The 21,875-nt window shown below is 41.4% G+C and overlaps 1 protein-coding gene across 1 annotated transcript in view; it reads right to left on the bottom strand.

The window, feature by feature from the left end:
• Positions 1–271: 271 nt before the first annotated feature.
• Positions 272–21,875, bottom strand: part of SORCS3 (sortilin related VPS10 domain containing receptor 3) — a 979,390-nt gene continuing 957,786 nt past the window's right edge. The window contains exons 23-27 of the mRNA NM_001205986.3: positions 15,705–15,836; positions 13,879–13,978; positions 12,823–12,928; positions 2,335–2,495; positions 272–1,552 (exon numbers count right to left, since the gene is read on the bottom strand). Of these exons, the coding sequence (NP_001192915.3) occupies positions 1,488–1,552; positions 2,335–2,495; positions 12,823–12,928; positions 13,879–13,978; positions 15,705–15,836 (564 nt within the window). The 3' untranslated portion in view covers positions 272–1,487. The remainder of the gene's footprint in view (positions 1,553–2,334; positions 2,496–12,822; positions 12,929–13,878; positions 13,979–15,704; positions 15,837–21,875) is intronic.

Raw genomic sequence — 21,875 nt, 5'->3', positions numbered from 1 at the left:
ACCTTTTCTTTAAAACAAGTGTGCTCAGGCTGAGTCCAAAGTAAAACAATGCTACAGCATGGCTTCAAGCAACCCTCCTAAAAGGAATTGACCTGTGGAATGTGTGAAGGGCTGGGGTGCGGGAGAACACTGGCTTTGAAAGTTACTCGCCCCAGATGCAAGAACTATCTTAAGAGAACTGAAGGCAGACATCTGACTGTGAGGAAGTTGTGTACATCTGACAAGCAAGTAGCACAGCTTTGCTAAATCAACTTGACGAAGATCATTAAAGGCTAGACCCCTACTTAGCCTGCAGGGTTTGCACGGTCACATGATTCCACAAGTGCCGGCTCCCTTCCCACCTCTAACTTCTCCCAGGCTGAGGCCCTCACTGGACTTAACCTAGTGCCCAAGGGTCTTTTCAGAGAATTCCCTGTAAGCATTATACAATTCCATGGAATCCAACCAGAAAGCAGGATGCCATTTTTTTTTTTTTTTAAGATCCATTGCCTGGCTTCTTTAGAGAAAACCTCAGACTGTTAACTATCCTCAACCTCACTCTTCTGGAGGGGAAGCCTTGTTTGCCCATCTGGGTTTCAGTTTGAAGTCTCTAGTGGACTTCATCTTGCAACTTCTCCCACATCACGGATGGGACCAAAAACTCACACATTCTATCATGTCACTCTTGTCCTCCCTTTACCAGTTGTTTGTTTCAAAGAAGTACTCCCCCTCCCCACTTTATACACATAAATAGAAACCAGTGATGGCAGGGACACAGAGATGCAAGAGTTAAGTGTGACAGACAACTGGGGAGCATCCAGAACCCAACACATCAAGCAGGCCTGGGGTTGGTCAGCTCCAAAGCTGAGTGCATAAGCCAACAGACGCATCTTTCTTTTTTCAGTTTTCTTTTTTACTAAACATTAAATTATTTCTTAGGAAATAAAAAGCTATTTACATTGTAATTATATACAATAAGCCATCTGCAGCCTCGCAATGGACATGCACGAGGCAGGGTCTCTTCTGACAGGTGTGTACTTTCTACAGCCACCCTCACTCCCCACCAACCTACCTTCTGCAGATCTAGCTGGGAAATGGTTTCTGTTTTAGGTGGGTGTGCTGGGAGGGAGGAGCTGGGTACTGGTGGTTTGGTGTGGTACAGGGCAGGGAGAGGATGGGAGGTTAGTGGAAAACCAACCCAACTTAAAAAATAAAAAGACAGATCACAGGGGAAACAGGATTTCTTGCACTATAAATGGCAGAATGAAGTAAGAAAGCCATGGGAAGACGCATCCTTTGCCCTTAGCACAAAAACAGCCATTTATTCTTCGTGGCTCATAATCAGCTAAGTATGCTTTGCCTCCCAAAGCTAAGCATCTGCCTGCTATTCATGGGGCCCTTGGTAAACAATAGGTAAAAAAGACACTTTCATTTTTCCATAATAAGAGTAATAGGAATCATCAAAAATAAAAAGTCAGAAAGGCGATTGCCCACGCGGCTTGTTGGTGTTAAACACTAGTGCAGTTGGGGATCTCCTTTGTGCTTTCGCTGTTTGCAATGGTGGCAATGCCTCCTGCAGGGGAGAGAAGACACAGGAAGGTGAGATGTGCATGTCACAGGAGGATGGATCTTTGCTTTATTTACTGCTAAATACCAAGCCACCTTGTTGTGTGTTTATCAAACAGGGCAGCTGGGTGGTCTATCCTATCAATTCACTGCCTTATCAAATCTGTGTTTAATGTTTGCCCTCTCCCACGCCAGCACACAAGGAAGCATCAATACCTTGCCATCTTATACTCTTGTAATCGCAATAGTACTAGCCAATAGGAATCGAACACTTATTATGTGGCAGGCACTGTGCTAATGACATACGCCACTTTATGATCACAACAATCTTACAAGGCAGGTAATGTTATTCCCATTTCACAGATGAGGAATATGAGGCACAGAGAGACCACAGAACTAGCAGACTGACAGAGCAAGAAAATGAATCCAGGGCTCTCTGATGGCAGAATCCCTATTTGTGTGATTATTAGGATGCATAATGTTTTTGCCTTAAAGGAAAAAAAAAAAAGTCCAATAGTAATGGATAGTTGGTCTCAGCCCTCTCCCACTCAGACTCCAGCACTTTGGATCTTGATCGACTTTTAAGAGAAAAAGTTCTGCCAATTTCATGTGGTCAGAGGAGGCAGACACTTTAAAACCCGGTTATGTCAGGTTTTATGTCACTGAGGCAACTGCTGGTTTTCCCCACCCTCCAGACTAGCTCTACCTGAAGGACAGGCCACGTGGGCTGGCTGACTCAGTGTCTGGAAGACAGAGGGATCAGGAGCTTGGGGATTCCAGCACACGTACCTATGACCCGGCTGTCCAGCTCTTTGTCCAGCAGCTCCTCGGGCTCGGTGAAGTCACTGAGTGTGATTTTGGGGGCGTTTTCACTTTGGCTCACTGACCCAATCATCTCCTGCTCCTTGTCATGTTGGACTTGAGCATAGATGTTAATCCAGGGTATTTTCCTACATGGGACAGGAGCAAAATCAGATTATAATCACAGAGCATGCCACACTGAGGCAACTGGAAATCCTGGGTGATGATGCGGAGGAGGAAGCTATAGGATCAAATACTGTCTTCACGAGGTCAAAGAACATAAGGAGGGACCCAGATGCCCAGGGGAGTTGTAAACCACAGAACTCCCCAAGGAATTCACCTTTTTCTGGGGCAAAACCAGCAAGTGTAAAGAGAAGGGCAATACTATTGACCAGCTGTGCATTCAGTTCAGTTCAGTCGCTCAGTGGTTTCCGACTCTTTGTGACCCCATGAATCGCAGCACGCCAGTAAAACCCTTAAAATATTTACCAGTTATTACACTTATAAAGGAGCTGAACTTTGAGACTATGAGGTGGCATCACAGTGAAAAGACAGCTTTTTCTAAGTTTACATCAGTTTAATTAACTCACATTTAGTGCACCAGCCCCAAGCATCCAGCATCGTGCATCGAACCTGGACTGGCAACTCGTTTCCTACATGATATTTTACATGTTTCATTGCCATTCTCCCAAATCTTCCCACCCTCTCCCTCTCCCACAGAGTCCATAAGACTGTTCTATACATCAGTGTCTCTTTTGCTGTCTCGTACACCGGGTTATTGTTACCATCTTTCTAAATTCCATATATATGCGTTAGTATACTGTATTTATGTTTTTCCTTCTGGCTTACTTCACTCTGTATAATAGGCTCCAGTTTCATCCACCTCATTAGAACTGATTCAAATGTATTCTTTTTAATGGCTGAGTAATACTCCATTGTGTATATGTACCACAGCTTTCTTATCCATTCATCTGCTGATGGACATCTAGGTTGCTTCCATGTCTTGGCTATTATAAACAGTGCTGCGATGAACATTGGGGTACACGTGTCTCTTTCCCTTCTGGTTTCCTCAGTGTGTATGCCCAGCAGTGGGGTTGCTGGATCATAAGGCAGTTCTATTTCCAGTTTTTTAAGGAATCTCCACACTGTTCTCCATAGTGGCTGTACTAGTTTGCATTCCCACCAACAGTGTAAGAGGGTTCCCTTTTCTCCACACCCTCTCCAGCCTTCAGAATGGGAGAAAATAATAGCAAATGAAGCAACCGACAAACAACTAATCTCAAAAATATACAAGCAACTCCTACAGCTCAACTCCAGAAAAATAAACGACCCAATCAAAAAATGGGCCAAAGAACTAAATAGACATTTCTCCAAAAAAGACATACAGATGGCTAACAAACACATGAAAAGATGCTCAACATCACTCATTATCAGAGAAATGCAAATCAAAACCACTATGAGGTACCATTTCACACCAGTCAGAATGGCTGCGATCCAAAAGTCTACAAGCAATAAATGCTGGAGAGGGTGTGGAGAAAAGGTTTCCTTTATAAATAGGAGAGGAGATAAAAGACTTATAGCCACTGCTACTATTTTCAGAACACCATCCATGGACCAAGTATCATAAATACTTCCATAGTCAGTTTCCTCATCTGTTCAATAGGAATAACAATAGCTTTCTCTTAGGATTGTGGAGAGGATTAAGGCAAGGATTGCTGTTCTCTGTTCAGTCACTAAGTCATGTCAAACTCTTTGCAACCCTATGGACTGCAGTACGCCAGGGTTCCCTGTCCTTCACTATCTCCCAGAGCTCACTCAAAGTCATGTCCATTGAGTCAGTGATGCTATCTAAGGTAAGGGTTAAGAGAAGTAACTTCCTTCAAAGACACCAAAGTAGTGGGTTTGTAAACAAGGCAGACAGACTCGAGGTTGAAGCAGCAGGCAGGTTAAGACTGAAATCTTATAGGAGTACTTATCTCCTGACTCATCTCTGTTATTTCCTGACCCACTGTGCACCAGCTTCTGTAGCCTCCTTTGATTTCTTTTAATCCCACACTCCTTAAACTTCAATGTGCTTATGCCTCACCAGGTTCCTATTAAAATGCATTTGTTGTTCTAGAGGTCTGAACAAGATGGGTTGAAATTCTACATTTCTACCTAGTTCCCAGCTGGTGCTGATCCTGCTAGTCTGAAACCCAATCTTTGAGTTTCAAGATTCTAATACATCAGGCTCGTCCCCACCTTGGGGACCTTGAATAAACTGTTCCCTCTGTAACACACCTTCTATTCTTTTTGTGATAGTGTCTTTCTTGCCCTTCAGAATTTGGCTTATAGGCCACTCTGAGAGGCTTCTCCTGACCACCCAAACTCGCCCACCATAAATGTGTAATAACAGGATGGTGTCTGTGAAAGAAATGAATAGGGTGTTGGTTTAGGGTGATGGAATAGGCCATGTATGTGGACTTGTTTTCTGTCTTTCTCTCCCACTAAAGCCCCATCTCTGCAAGGTCAACATTTTCCATTTTCAATGCTATACACTTAACATAGTGCTTGGTATGTGGTTTATATTCAGTAAGTATTTGTTGAATAAACAGATAAATGACCTCAAAGCTAATGCTCTATTTTCATTTATTATGCCCTCAAACAAAAAGACCACACTTCTATCTTAGAATTTTATAGGTAGAAGAGTCCTGTCTTACCTCATTAAATGGTGGGGAAATTGGTCTGAAGTTCAGACATTTCATGAAGTTAATTACTGGCATAGATGTTATTAAAACTCAAGACATATGACACCCATCCCAATACAGAACATTCTGTGAAAGTGTGAAGCAGAATCACTCTGCTGCCCTAGTGCCAACCAGCTGTATTTTTAAGCATCTACATTCCCTTCCCTGCTTCAACCCCACAACCAGGTAGAATGTGGGCATTTAATGAGGTCTCCCGTAGCTAATTTGGAAAGCCCTCAAAACATGTTTGAAACACGGACAGTTTCTACCTTCCATTGACATCCAATTTTCATGTTTTTAATGGCTGCTTTCCATACATTAAGGGAGGTGTCCCTTGACTCCTACTGGTCTAATCTAGCTTAATATAATTTACAAGAACCTTAAATGAATAGATTATGTGTGAGGCAGCAGGCCACAGGCTCTCTAAATGTGAGTAATTAAAATTTCATGCTAGCCCTTACTTTCTTCTTATCTAAATAGAAAGGCAGCCTAATGATTTAGATTTCTTCTAATCATAAAAGTACATATTACTCATGAATGTTGGGATCAACTGTAATATTTATTAGGTGCTGGGGCAGTCAAACCACTCCTGATCACACAAGTCTGGGTACTTCAGAGCTTCAGCCAGAGATCACTGTCTCCCCCTTCCTGCTTTTTTAATGATTGATACCTGTAAGAATTTGGATATACTTGCCCTTATAAAGATTGTTCACCTTATTTGCATCTCTGAAAACACACTTTTTTCAATATTTTTAATAGATGGTTGGAAGAGAATGAATTTTATGTCACAATTTGGCAGCATTTAAATTTTTTTTTCAAATTGCTCTTCATTTTTTAACACATCTACCTGTAAGACTTTTGAGACTATGCTGCTGCTGCTGCTAAGTTGCTTCAGTCGTGTCCGACTCTGTGCGACCCCATAGACGGCAGCCCACCAGGCTCCCCCATCCCTGGGATTCTCCAGGCAAGAACACTGGAGTGAGTTGCCATTTCCTTCTCCAGTGCATGAAAGTGAAAAGTGAAAGTGAAGTCGCTCAGTCGTGTCCAACTCTTAGCGACCCCATGGACTGCAGCCCACCAGGCTCCTCCATCCATGGGATTCTCCAGGCAAGAGTACTGGAGTGGGACTATAAGTCAAGACTAAACCCCACTTTGCAGAAAAGAAAGGTGAGAAATGAAGTTTAGAGGCACGCCCTGAGCTATACATTCATATAAGTTTTAATAAGAGGATCTTAATAAGACGAGTAAGATGGATCAATCCAAATCATCTATATTAATTTCAGCTTTTATTTGTTTGTTCCAACTATTATTAAACGTTAGAAGTTTGTCAGAAGAATTTAGAAGAAGCAGAGTAGGCGTCACACTATCATGAAAGCCTTACTGGAAAAAAAAAGACTAGAAAATACAACAACTCAAAAGTTTTCTTGGACAATAAGAAAAAAACAAATCTACAGTCTAGAAAGAAGGTGTTATTAGGCAGAATTTTCAGAAAATAAAAGCCATCACAAAATGATTTTTTATTATATTGCCTAAGATACCACAAAATAGCAGTCACTATCGAAGAATAAGATCAAATATAGTCCCTTAACAGAGGAAGGAGGAAAGAGTTACTTTGATCTCCAAGATTCCTTTAAACAATTCGATTCCCCTTCTATTAAGTGACCACTTGGGATGCTGAGATTGTAGACAATGCCTGGCACAGAGCAGGCACTCAATAAATGTTTGCTGAATGAATTATTGGCTTAATGAATTAATGTTGGAGATGGCAGAGAGAAAGTTTGGGGTCTGAAAACAGAGCCTGGTGAGTGATCTAGAAACAGAAAGAGAATGACACTTCCCCTAGCCTATGCTGTCCAAGTGTTTGCTAGTCAGCTATAGCTATTTAACATTAAATTAATAAAAGTTAAATAAAACTGAAAATTCAGTTTTTTCACCATACCGGTGGCTACTGTATTGGGCAGTAGAGATCATGAAGAATTTTCATCATTGCAGAATGTTCTATTGGACAGAAATGAAAGAAGCAAAGGAGACTCTGGGAACCATGGATAAGAACCTGACCTTTACTTGCCGGCAGGCCAGGTACCCTCCATATAGCCATCATTGGAGTTCCAGGTAGGTAGTGAGAGGGAAAGGAGAACAAAGATATAAAGGGAGATCCAACAGGACCTCAGCCAACAGGCTTGGGCACTGGAAGAAAAGCTTCCAGAAAAAGTGACTAGAAAAGAAAAGTTAACTGATTCAAATTGTTTATCCATTTTAACTAGTATTTGTTTTCTGTATCCTAATTCAGTGTCAGGGACATAGAAAGGGCTGAATGGTATTTAAGAAAGGGTTGGCTGGTATTTAATTATTCTACAGAGGTAGAATAATTCAGAAATGCCATTACCTGGCATAGATTCAAGTATTAAAGTCTACACATTAAGAGATAGCTACATGAATAAGATGACTGTCTGGTGGCTCAGATGGTAAAGTGTCTGCTTATAATGCAGGAGACCCGGGTTCAATCCATGGGTTGGGAAGATCCTCTGGAAAAGGAAATGGCACCCCACTCCAGTACTCTTGCCTGGAAAATCCCATGGATGGAGGAGCCTGGTGGGCTACAGTCCATGGGGTCACAAAGAGTTGGACGTGACTGAGCGACTTCACTTCACTCACAAGAGAAGAAAAAGTTTTTTTAAGTCACAGGATACCTCTGGCCTTGATTTAGAGACACCTGACACAAACACCTCTTTGCAGGACTTCTACTGGCCCCTGTTCTAGCAAATGTGGAGTTCTAGGAACCAGAAGGTGATAAATTTGGTTTAGCCGATCTTCAAGCCTCCGCAACCACCAGGCATCCCCAAAACCAAATCCTTGAATGAATGAAAATGTGCTTTGTATGTAACTGAAGTATCTCCATAAATGGGTATCGCTCTGACCAGGCCATTTCTATTAATATACTGAATCTTTGCTAATTGGATATGAAGGATTTTCCCTTCTTCAAAGGGAACACAGTGGTGGGTTGACACATCATGATCCAAAAAGACAGGGACTCAAGCATTAGTCTACATACTGAGAAGGACGGTAAACCCCACTTTGCCCTTCTAGTGGAGAGTGTTGAAGGATCCCTCTGTCTGGCCAGTGCTTAGATGTACACTGAGTAAAACTTTTTTTTTTTTTTTTTTAACCTGAGAAATCCACTAGCAGGGAGCTGACAGGGGCTGGAGGAAGGGAAGGTACAGTGAAGCATGTTTACCACTGATCTCTTCCAAAATCTAAATTTAGAAAAATTCCAAAGCTATACTTTCAAAATTCATCTGACAGTAAATGATAATACTTTTACTTTACACAGACTTCCTGTGAAGCATCTTTCTATGCCACTGATACATATGAGCCTACTATGTGCCAGTTTGTGACACAGGAGGCACCTTCCAGAGGCATGCTGTTATTCAAAATAGCTTAGCTTTCATGATTTTTTTTTATTATGTACTGGATATAGATATTTTTGCCTTGAAAACATGTAGCAAACCTATAAAGTATTATTGCTTTTCCATGTTACACATGAGGAAATGAAGGCTTAGAGGCAGATTCAACTGCCTAAGTCTGTAAGCGCTAAATGTTAAAACAGTCTGTCTGACGTTTGAGTTCACATTCTTAACCAGTATATGCTTTGTAGATGCATTACATTATGTAAATAATGGTACAGAATTATTGATTTCAATTTCATGTTTTTAATGAGTATCCTATTATATCACCCCTCCTCTGGTCTTCAAAAATAAAATTTGAATACATGTGGGGTTTGGTTTTTCTGATCTATTTACCTTTAGAAACAGGAAAAATAGGGAGGAGGATTTTAAAATGTATACTTCTGCATGCAAATTTATATGGCAGAAAGTGAAGAGGAACTCAAAAGCCTCTTGATGAAAGTGAAAGAGGGGAGTGAAAAAGTTGGCTTAAAGCTCAACATTCAGAAAATGAAGATTATGGCATCCGGTCCCACCACTTCATGGGAAATAGATGGGGCAACAGTGGAAACAGTGTCAGACTTTATTTTTCTGGGCTCCAAAATCACTGCAGATGGTGACTGCAGCCATGAAATTAAAAGACGCTTACTCCTTGGAAGGAAAGTTATGACCAACCTAGATAGCATATTCAAAAGCAGAGACATTACTTTGCCAACAAAGGTCCGTCTAGTCAAGGCTATGGTTTTTCCTGTGGTCATGTATGGATGTGAGAGTTGGACTGTGAAGAAGGCTGAGCACCAAAGAATTGATGCTTTTGAACTGTGGTGTTGGAGAAGACTCTTGAGAGTCCCTTGGACTGCAAGGAGATCCAACCAGTCCATTCTGAAGGAGATCAGCCCTGGGATTTCTTTGGAAGGAATAATGCTAAAGCTGAAACTCCAATACTTTGGCCACCTTATGCAAAGAGTTGACTCATTGGAAAAGACTCTGATGCTGGGAGGGATTGGGGGCAGGAGGAGAAGGAGATGACAGAGGATGAGATGGCTGGATGGCATCACTGACTCGATGGACGTGAGTGTGAGTGAACTCTGGGAGTTGGTGATGGCCAGGGAGGCCTGGCGTACTGCGATTCATGGGGTCACAAAGAGTTGGACATGACTGAGCGACTGATCTGATCTGACTGGATAATAACCACTATACAAGTATGTATGTGTATGTGTGTAACCAGATTTCAGCTACATTTTCTCTATTAAACATGTGAAGTGGGGTAGTGGTAAAGAATCCGCCTGCCAATGCAGGGGATGCAAGAAACATGGGTTCAATTCCTGGGCCAGGAAGATGCCCTGGAGTATGGACAGAGGTTCATGACATTGTACAGAAGACAGGGAGCAAGACCATCCCCAAGAAAAACAAATGCAAAAAAGCAAAATGGATGTCTGAGGAGGCCTTATAAATAGCTGTGAAAAGAAGAGAAGTGAAAAGCAAAGGAGAAAAGGAAAGATATACACATTGAATGCAGAGTTCCAAAGAATAGCAAGGAGAGATAAGAAAGCCTTCCTCAGTGATCAGTGCAAAGAAACAGAAGAAAACAACAGAATGGGAAAGACTAGAGATCTCTTCAAGAAAATTAGAGATACCAAGGGAACATTTCATGCAAAGATGGGCTAGATAAAGAACAGAAATGGTATGGACCTAACAGAAGCAGAAGATATTAAGAAGAAGTGGCGAGAATACACAGAAGAACTGTACAAAAAAGATCTTCACGACCCAGATAATCACCATGGTGATCACTGACCTAGAGCCAGACATCCTGGAATGTGAAGGCAAGTGGGCCTTAGAAAGCATCACTATGAACAAAGCTAGTGGAGATGATGTAATTCCAGTAGAGCTATTTCAAATCCTAAAAGATGATGCTTTACAGTGCTGCACTCAAGATGCCAGCAAATTTGGAAAACTCAGCAGTGGCCACAGGACTGGAAAAGGTCAATTTTTATTCCAATCCCTAAGAAAGACAATGCCAAAGAATGTTCAAACTACCCCACAATTGCACTCATCTCACATGCTAGTAAAGTAATGCTCAAAATTCTCCATGCCACGCTTCAACAATACATGAACTGTGAACTTCCAGATGTTCAAGCTGGATTTAGAAAAGGCAGAGGAACAAGAAATCAAATTGCCAACATCTGTTGGATAATCGAAAAAGCAAGAGAGTTCCAGAAAAATATCTATATCTGCTTTATTGACTATATCAAAGCCTTGACTGTGTGGATCACAATAAACTGTGGAAAATTCTGAAAGAGATGGGGATACCAGACCACCTGACCTGCCTCTTGAGAAATCTGTATGCAGATCAGGAAGCAACAGTTACAACTGGACATGGAACAACAGACTGGTTCCAAATAGGAAAAGGAGTACATCAAGGCTGTATATTGTCACCCTGCTTATTTAACTTATATGCAAAGTACATCATGAGAAACGCTGGGCTGGAGGAAGCACAAGCTGGAATCAAGATTGCCAGGAGAAATATCAATAACCTCAGATATGCAGATGACACAACCCTTATGGCAGAAAGTGAAGAAGAACTAAAGAGCCTCTTGATGAAAGTGAAAGTGGAGAGTGAAAAAGTTGGCTTAAAGCTCAACATTCAGAAAACTAAGATCATGGCATCCAGTCCCATCACTTCATGGCAAATAGATGGGGAAACAGTGGAAACAGTGGGTGACTTTATTTTTGGGGACTCCAAAATCACTGCAGATGGTGACTGAAGCCATGAAATTAAAAGATGTTTGCTCCTTGGAAGAAAAATTATGACAAACCTAGACAGCATATTAAAAGGCAGAGATATTACTTTACCAACAAAAGTCCATCTAGTCAAGGCTGTAGTTCGTCCAGTGGTCATGTATGGATGTGAGAGTTGGACTATAAAGAAAGCTGAGTGCTGAAGAATTGATGCTTTTGAACTGTGGTGTTTAAAGACTCTTGAGAGTCCCTTGGACTGCAAGGAGATCCAATCAGTCCATCCTAAAGGAAATCATTCCTGAATATTCATTGGAAGGACTAATGTTGAAGCTGAAATTCCAATACGTTGGCCACCTGATGCAAAGAGCTGACTCATTTGAAAAGACCCTGATGCTGGGAAAGATTGAGGGTGGGAGGAGAAGGACACGACAGAGGATGAGATGGTTGGATGGCATCACCGACTCAATGGACATGAGTTTGAGTGAGCTCTGGGAGTTGGTGATGGACAGGGAGGCCTGTCCTGCTGCAGTCCATGGGGTCGCAAAGAGTTGGACACGACTGAGCAACTGAACTGAACTGAACTGAGAAAATACAACCCACTCCAATATTCTTGCCTGGAAAATTCCATGGATAGAGGAGCCTGGCAGGTTACAGTCCTTGGGGTAGAAAAGAGTCCGATACCTCTGAGCACACACACACGCATTTCTCTACTTAGTCACCTTAAATGAGTGGTAAGCTGTAGAAAAAGATCTCCTAAATATTTGAGACCCTACTGTAGAAACTTAAATGAGGTCTGCTGCTGCTGCTGCTGCTGCTGCTGCTAAGTCACTTCAGTTGTGTCTGATTCTGTGCGACCCCATAGACGGCAGTCCACCAGGCTCCGCCATCCCTGGGATTCTCCAGGCAAGAATGCTGGAGTGGGTTGCCATTTCCTTCTCCAATGCATGAAAGTGAAAAGTGAAAGTGAAGTCGTTCAGTTGTCTCCAACTCTTTGTGACCCCATGGACTGCAGCCTACCAGGCTCCTCCATCCATGGGATTTTCCAGGCAAGAGTACTGGAGTGGGTTGCCATTGCCTTCTCTGAAATGACGTCTGAAACTTTCTTCAAGAAAATAAACTGGCTTCATAGGCTGCCCCTCATTTTCCTAGTGTTGTGTTAGTCACTCAGTCATGTCCAACTCTTTGTGATTCCATGGACGATGACTGCAAGGCTCCTCTGTCCATGGAATTCTCCAGGCAGAAGTACTGAAGTGGGTTGCCATTCCCTTCTCCAAGGGATCTTTCTGACCCAGGGATCAAATCCAGGTCTCCCCCATTGCAGGCAGATTCTTTACCATCTAAGCCACTTCATTTTCCCAATTCAACATAATTATAAACTGGAGAGATTCATATTAAGTCCATTTACTCTCTGACCCTAAAACATTTCCTGTTCTTTCCCAATGCCAAATACAGCTTCAGGGAAAGTTAATATCACATATGTGGGATGAGTTTAGCAATGTAAGTTACAGGAAGAATCAGCCCCCAGGAACCTAGCCCCATGCATAAAACTGAGTGATGGCAGCACATACCTTTTAAACTTGTAGATCAAAAACACAGCCAGGCCGACAAACACTACTGACAAGAGCATAAGCATGGCTGAGCTGCTGTGCCCAGCACCAGAGTCCACCAGCGGAGCTAGGAGGAAAGAACAGACTTGCTCATTCGGAAGCTATTAGCTGGGGGAGTATCCATTGGAGAATGAGGCCAGAGGGTCTCCAACCTTATATACAGCCTCCAATTGCCTTGCATGCTATCTTGGCAGAGGAAGCTTGGCTTCAATGATGATGGTACCCTGATCACAGCTTCTTAGGGAAAGTAAACTCCTCGCTCTGCCTGGGGAAACCTGCTGTTCCTGCTGTAAATTGTACTCAGCTAAGGGGAGCAGGAATAGGGTATGAATGCTGCTTTTCTTAGACACCTGAGTGCTTGTCAACATGATTATAGGTGATCGAGTGTTTCTGTTTCTTCCTCTAGTCGATTCTGGTAAAACATGGCTGGATGGGCACATGTGGAACCTCTGCATCTGAAAAGCTTTCATTAATTAGAAACAGTTAGCAAATAGGCTTTTCCAGAGAGCCAAAGGTGGGTGTTCAATGGGACATGCCTTTTTAGAATTTCTTTCATAAATCAACCACCCAGAGCTAGTCCCTCTTTTCACTTTAGATTTAAACATAATAGATTTAAACATTATAAATTGAAGGGAGTTTTAAAGTTATTTGATCTGGTCTCCCAATCAAGATTCATTGAATCAGATAACTGTAGAAATTAAGGGAGATTGAGAACTACGTTATAGATAAGAAACTGTTATACATAAGAAACATAATAAAGTCAAGGCCCAAAGAAATTGTAGGTTTTCCTGAAGATCATCCAGGAATTCAGTAGCAAAGCCACTTCTAAAGATGTCTTCTTGCCATCCTAACAGGAGGGCTCAAGAAAGATGTAATTAATCTTTCTTTGCCATCACTACACAAAGCCATTTATGAGCATTTATTGGAAAGCGTTTGGTAACCATCTCCTCTGTTTTATCTCCAGGATATCAGATCACCATACCCATCTCCCCACCCCATATGCCTTCGGGCACTTACCTAAGGTCAGCTGTGTGACATACACAATGACTTGAACCCCTGGCTTCAGCTCAAACTGGACCAAGTTTTGGTTTAGAGCATTAAACAGAGTCTCTACAATCTGGAGGAAAAAAGAGAGAGAGAGAAGCTGCATGGGAAGTAATGTCATGTGATGGTGCCCCCTCATGGAGAAAGAAACCCGGGTCAACAGGCAAAAAAATAACCTATTCAGTGAGAGGACAGGATATTGGAACATTTTTATCCATTTGGTTCTCCCAGCCCCTAGAGCCCTGTGAAGCCAAGGACAAGTTGGTATTATTTGCTATTATTGGAGAATGAGACAGAGGTGTGTCCACAGTCACCTAGGGAATTTGAGTTGACAACGGACATAGATGTTTCATTCAACTCCCAGTTCAGTGTCTTTTCATCCAAGCCTGTATAACTTTCCATAGAGAGACGTGTTATGGATCCCAATGAAAGAAAGTCAACCACCATTAGTTCTTTAATGTGAACAAGCAACACACACAGGATAGAGGCCCCTGCCAGGATTAAAGCAGGCATGTACACCACAGCCCACTCCTCTGCTGTTTCTCTGTTAGAGACAATGGGAGGCAAACATCAAAGCAGAAGCTGCCTCCTTTTTATGGGATAATTTTTCCTCTTTACTTTTCCCCAGCAAGTCTCAGAACACATAACATCGATTTAATCACTGTGTAATTCCCACATGAAAGCTGAGGCAGACTGAGGCTGTTGTCCCTAACTCTTATCTCGCTGTACGTGCCTTAATATCACAGCTGCTATTCATCACCGTAATTACCTATTTATCTAAATGGATGGATATTGTAGCTTCCAAATATAGTTCACACATGCCACTTGCTATTTCAGAATAAAGAGGTCTTGTAAAAGTGATGTATGCATTGAGAAGCTGAATTTATATCTGGCCGATTTCAATATGCAGCCCTGTAATGCAAGGATCCACTTCATTTCCAGAGAAACTGACCATGATGGCATCTGTGCAGCCCTTGGTGGACTGTGCCCAACGTGGGATGGGGTGGCAGCTAGGTGAGTGGCAGAGGGACTTGGAAGACATCTGTACATTGATTAATTCAAAAGGGAATTTGATTCCTGCTGGCTTTTAGCAGCTCCTTTCTCACTTATTTCTAACTCATCACAGGAAGGCATGGGAAGGTAAAGCAAAGCCCAGTCAAGTAAGACCCCAGCAAGAGCAGGGAGTGAGAGAGCGAGACATGGGACCACTGCTGCCTTCATTCTAGGCAGGTATGCAGATCATAAGAGCTATATGCCATTTGGTAAAGGCAGTAAATCATGATCCCTTTGGGGAATGCTGCTTCCTTAGTCAAAGCAAGATGAGGGAATCCATCTCTCTCCAAAGACACACGTTTAAAAGCAGTTCATTTTCTTCCTAGAAGCAGAACTTCTGTTGACCAGCCTCTTTCAAGACAGGAAGCACATTTTTGAGAAATAGACAGGGAAACTCAAATCCTTCTCTTCATCCCCCACAACCCTCCCCTCCCCCCACTCCAACCCTTTTTGCCAGGACAACTCATTAGCTGGGAGACATGAGCAAGTTGCAAGAATGGCAACTCTTGGAATGAATGATTTCAGGAGCGCTTTTCTTTCTTGTGTGGCTAAATGTGCCAGTGTTTGTGCATTTGTGTTTATTCTGGGTAAAGCTGATTGCTTCCAAAGCCCTGGTGCCAGACAATGAGTGACAGGTTGATGGACAAATAGGAAAGGGTTCAGTCTACCTTTTGGGCTAGAAATGCTTTGTGTTCCCTTAGAGGGTGGTGCAGAAGAGTGTCCTAGCCAAGGTTTCTTTCACTTACTTGTTCCAGGTCCCCTTCATTGCCTTTCCTCCTCTCTGTCAAGTTCTTGGGGGGAAGGATGAACAGCTCTGCAGAAGTGGGGAGGCCAGGGAACACGGCAACGAGGATCTGGTCTTCCGGGACACTGGTTACCTGCAAAGACATTTTGACTGAAGAGTGGGGTCCTGGAGGATCCAGCCTTCCCCAAGTCAATAACACGGATATTGACTATGCATATTTAATACAGCATTTAAGGCACAGTTTCCAATATACATTCAGGCTTTCCTTTTGCTTTCCCTAGAACTGCTAAGCAGAGAATTAGTTTCTCTACCTCCTCTGCTCTTACATACACCTTTCATGAAACTGAAATACTACTATGAATGATCTGCAAAGTATTGTTTGCTGGCAACATTGGCAAAAGCTCCTCCCACATTTTCCATTTTTTCTACACTAAGAAGACTAAAGCTTCTGGCTAAAACATGAACAGACTGGCTGCAAATGAAGAATAAGAAGTTATAAACAAACACGGGAAAATGCAAATTAAAAAAAGAGCAAAGCAGTTCTTGTTTTCACTTACTAAAGCAGGATTTTTTATTAAGTTAAAATAGCTAATATTGGTGCAGCTTCAATTAAGAGGTTTCCTCAACTGTTGCTGGCAGCACTAAAAATTGATACATGTTGCCAATTTATTTTTCAAAAGGCTTACTGTAAAGTCATAAACATATTCAGACCCTTCATTCAGAAACTGTAACTTGGAGTGTTTGTCCTAAAGAAATAATCCAAAATATAGGAAAAGCCATTTGGAGAAAGAAACACTCATAACATTACTTATAATATCAAATAAATGGGAAAATATAAATATTTTAAAAAGTTAAGTAAATAATGTTTATGCTACCATAAAGATGATAATTAGCACAGTGAGACAACATGGAAAAATGCTTAATGAGAGCTGTATTCTGATCTAGTTCTTTACATTTCCTTGGCTACAATTCTATAAAAATAAAAATGTATACACATGACAAATAAAACAAGACACTAAAAGTTGAGTTAAGATGCTGAAATTTTAAATGAATTTTTCTATTCCTGAGGGTTTAGTAAAAGGATTATACTGCTTTTCGATAAAAACTAAATGTAAGCTTCCATTTGAGGGTAAAATCCTCAGGAAAATAAAACTCTGAATTCTTCTCTGTAAAGGGTAGTCCTATTCTTTCCTATGTGTGTCCTGAAAGTCTTTTATCCAGAACTAATCTTTTGTCAATTCAGATATGATATCAGTTCCATTCAGTTCAGTCACTCAGTTGTGTCCGACTCTTTGCCACCCCATGAATCGCAGCACGCCAGGCCTCCCTGTCCATCACCAACTCCCGGAGTTCACTCAGACTCACGTCCATCAAGTCAGTGATGCCATGCAGCCATCTCATCCTCTGTTGTCCCCTTCTCCTCCTTCCCCCAATCCCTCCCAGTATCAGAGTCTTTTCCAATGAGTCAACTCTTTGCATGAGGTGGCCAAAGTACTGGAGTTTCAGCTTTAGCATCATTCCTTCCAAAGAAATCCCAGGGCTGATCTCCTTCAGAATGGACTGGCTGGATCTCCTTGCAGTCCAAGGGACTCTCAAGGGTCTTCTCCAACACCACGGTTCAAAAGCATCAATTCTCTGGCGCTCAGCCTTCTTCACAGTCCAACTCTCACATACAGTTTTTGACTTGGCAGAAATACCCATCTCCTAGAAGTCTCCCCTGACTATCTCACCTTCATTGACCTGTTCCATGTCAGCCTCTTGCTCCTAGCACTTCAGATTTCCACGAAAGGAATTTAGATCATGCCCACAGTAAGGTATGCCTATCTGCCACAGTCTTTTCTCTAATAGGTTCTTATTGTATGTCTGCCCATATTCGGAGGAGAGGGGATGGTCTCTATGGCTACCTCACTGTTTCAAATGATGCCTGACAGTGAGGAAAGAATAAATAAACACTGGACTGAATATAAGTGGAGGGGCTGTCTCCCATTAGCTCAGCTCCGATTTGTATTTGGAACTAGAGACTGGTGTTATTTCTCAGGGATGTGATGAAGAAAAGAGAGTGCCATCCTGCAGAGAACTAGTAAGTGGCAGTCAGAAGTCTGGAAAGCCCCCCCAAAGTGGGGAGGCATCTCCAGAGAGCTCGACAAGGTTTTGCCAGATGCCTCAGTTCCCTGCTGGGAGGCAAGATGGATTTATTCTAACTAGGCAGGGAAAGTAATTTTCAGAGAACAGACTGAGGTCAGATAATCACCCAATGGAGAAAATGGGATAAGCCCAGGAGTGTCCTGGCAGGTGTGACCCCGTGTCCCAGGGAAGAATGGTCGCAGGGTGCATCACTCAGTTAGGGAATGTGGAAGGAACTAACTCCAATCATACAAATCCAGCACAATCCTAGATGTCTCATAGTCAAAGGCATACAAGATCAATTTCATTTTCATCCCTCTCTTTGAACAAGTTTTTGTAAACAGATATGAAGTATAGTTCTTATAGACAGCTCCTCACGGGAATGCTCTTATATTATTATCTTTTATCTATTTTTCCTCTCTGGCAGCTTCTTTTCCGTGTCCTTCCCTGGATCTTTCTCCTTTACCTTGGAGAGCATTAGCATCCATCTCTGCCCTGCCCCCTCTCCCTTTCAGGGTGGTTGGGGGGAGGGGGCAGACTTAAAGACCTCCATGGCCTCAGTTCCAGCCTCACTACCTCCTACAGAAACCTCATTTGATCTCCAATCATATCTTTAACTCTCTTGTTTATCTTTACCCAGTTGTTTCTCAGATACTCCAGACTCATATAAAAGACCAAATCATCATTGTTCCCCAAGTATGTTTCTCCTACACAGTTGCCATCTTGATCAATGGCAAGGAAAATCCTCTCCTTTCTACTCTTATAATCAGAAAGCTTCTCCTTCCCTCTCATTCACACTACATTTTATTAGTCACCAGTTCTATTTCTCAACAGGTTAAGTTAGCCTTTGGATCTTTCCTTTTCAGGATTTTATTATTACATCTGGTTTAGACAAGTGCCGTAGTCTTTTAACAGGTCATCTCCTGTGAAATCATCCCCTACCCTATTCATTTCCCACCTCTAGAGACCATCCTCTGTATTACCACAAGATTGGGTGTCTGAAATATAAAGCCACTAATCCCATCATGATAAAACCTGAGACTGTGAGCCAGGTGGCAGAGCGGTTCTGAGTTCCCTTACCCTACTGCTCTCCACCCAGGCACCACTTCCCAATAAAATCTCTTGCTTTGTTAGCAAAATAAATAAAGTATTTCTTTAACCTAAATAATAAAGAAAGAACACATTTCACACTTCTCAGAACCTACAGGAAGTATGTCAAAACCCCCTTTAGCTGCTCAGACCTTTCACAAAGTGATCAATCCATCCCAGCATAACATCAGTCACACCTGCCCTTATAACTTATAGATTGGCTAAAATAAACTGTCATTTATCAAATATGCTGTACTTACCATAGGCCATGGCTTTGCACACGCCTTCACTGTACCTGAGAGACATCATCCTGTCTCTGTTAACTACCGTTTATCCTTTAAAACAGAGTTCAAGTATTCCCTCCAAAGACTATTCCACTAGTTCACAAGAATTTACTGAATCACAAATATGTGTCAAGCCTGAACTTTTCTAGATAGAGTGAATTGCACTTTTCTCCATGCTCCTTTGAAATGCTGGCCATGCCTCTCTCATAGAACTAGTTGCACATTAGACTTAAATTTGAATTGACCATGTTTTATCCATCATTATACTCTAGTGCCTAGGTCTGAGCAAATGGTTAACAAAACCATTTCAACTTGCTCTAAGGAAAATATGCTGTTGTCGTTCAGTTGCCAAGTCATGTCTGACTCTTTGTGACACCACAGACTGCAGAATGCCAGGCTTGGTGCTATCACCCTAGAGTCTGCTGGCATGCTCTAATTCCTAGCTTGTCACCTTCTGACTGCGACATATGGTCAATGGAAATCTTGAAGTCTGATTGTCTGGTTAAAAACAACAACAAAAGGGAGGGGATATATGTATACCTATGGCTGATTCATATTGAGGTTTGACAGAAAACAACAAAGGTCTGTAAAGCTACACCTAAAGCAACTAGAAAAGGAAGAAATGAAGAACCCCAGGGTTAGTAGAAGGAAAGAAATCTTAAAAATTAGAGCAGAAATAAATGCAAAAGAAACAAAAGAGACCATAGCAAAAATCAACAAAGCCAAAAGCTGGTTCTTTGAAAGGATAAATAAAATTGACAAACCATTAGCCAGACTCATCAAGAAACAAAGGGAGAAAAATCAAATCAATAAAATTAGAAATGACAGTGGAGAGATCACAACAGACAACATAGAAATACAAAGGATCATAAGAGACTATTATCAACAATTATATGCCAATAAAATGGACAACGAGGAAGAAATGGACAAATTCTTAGAAAAGTACAACTTTCCAAAACTCGACCAGGAAGAAATAGAAAACCTTAACAGACCCATCACAAGCACGGAAATTGAAACTGTAATCAAAAATCTTCCAGCAAACAAAAGCCCAGGTCCAGACGGCTTCACAGCTGAATTCTACCAAAAATTTAGAGAAGAGCTAACACCTATCCTGCTCAAACTCTTCCAGAAAATTGCAGAGGAAGGTAAACTTCCAAACTCATTCTATGAGGCCACCATCACCCTAATACCAAAACCTGACAAAGATGCCACAAAAAAAGAAAACTACAGGCCAATATCACTGATGAACATAGATGCAAAAATCCTAAACAAAATTCTAGCAATCAGAATCCAACAACACATTAAAAAGATCATACACCATGACCAAGTGGGCTTTATCCCAGGGATGCAAGGATTCTTCAATATCTGCAAATCAATCAATGTAATACACCACATTAACAAATTGAAAAACAAAAACCATATGATTATCTCAATAGATGCAGAGAAAGCCTTTGACAAAATTCAACACCCATTTATGATAAAAACTCTCCAGAAAGCAGGAATAGAAGGAACATACCTCAACATAATAAAAGCTATATATGACAAACCCACAGCAAACATTATCCTCAATGGTGAAAAATTGAAAGCATTTCCTCTAAAGTCAGGAACAAGACAAGGGTGCCCACTTTCACCATTACTATTCAACATAGTTTTGGAAGTTTTGGCTACAGCAATCAGAGCAGAAAAAGAAATAAAAGGAATCCAAATTGGAAAAGAAGAAGTAAAACTCTCACTATTTGCAGATGACATGATCCTCTACATAGAAAACCCTAAGGACTCCACCAGAAAATTACTAGAACTAATCAATGATTATAGTAAAGTTGCAGGATATAAAATCAACACACAGAAATCCCTTGCATTCCTATACACTAATAATGAGAAAACAGAAAGAGAAATTAAGGAAACAATTCCATTCACCATTGTGACGAAAAGAATAAAATACTTAGGAATATATCTACCTAAAGAAACTAAAGACCTATATATAGAAAACTATAAAACACTGGTGAAAGAAATCAAAGAGGACACTAATAGATGGAGAAATATACCATGTTCATGGATTGGAAGAATCAATATAGTGAAAATGAGTATACTACCCAAAGCAATTTATAGATTCAATGCAATCCCTATCAAGCTACCAACAGTATTCTTCACAGAGCTAGAACAAATAATTTCACAATTTGTATGGAAATACAAAAAACCTCGAATAGCCAAAGCGATCTTGAGAAAGAAAAATGGAACTGGAGGAATCAACCTACCTGACTTCAGGCTCTACTACAAAGCCACAGTTATCAAGACAGTATGGTACTGGCACAAAGACAGAAATATAGATCAATGGAACAAAATAGAAAGCCCAGAGATAAATCCACGCACATATGGACACCTTATCTTTGACAAAGGAGGCAAGAATATACAGTGGATTAAAGACAATCTCTTTAACAAGTGGTGCTGGGAAATCTGGTCAACCACTTGTAAAAGAATGAAACTAGAACACTTTCTAACACCATATACAAAAATAAACTCAAAATGGATTAAAGATCTCAACATAAGACCAGAAACTATAAAACTCCTAGAGGAGAACATAGGCAAAACACTCTCTGACATACATCACAGCAGGATCCTCTATGACCCACCTCCCAGAATATTGGAAATAAAAGCAAAAATAAACAAATGGGACC

This window comes from Bos taurus, chromosome 26 (genome assembly GCF_002263795.3).
Source record: "Bos taurus isolate L1 Dominette 01449 registration number 42190680 breed Hereford chromosome 26, ARS-UCD2.0, whole genome shotgun sequence".
In the NCBI taxonomy this organism is placed as follows: domain Eukaryota; kingdom Metazoa; phylum Chordata; class Mammalia; order Artiodactyla; family Bovidae; genus Bos; species Bos taurus.
Note: the sequence above shows the minus strand (reverse complement) of the source record. Positions and strands in the feature narration are given on the sequence as shown.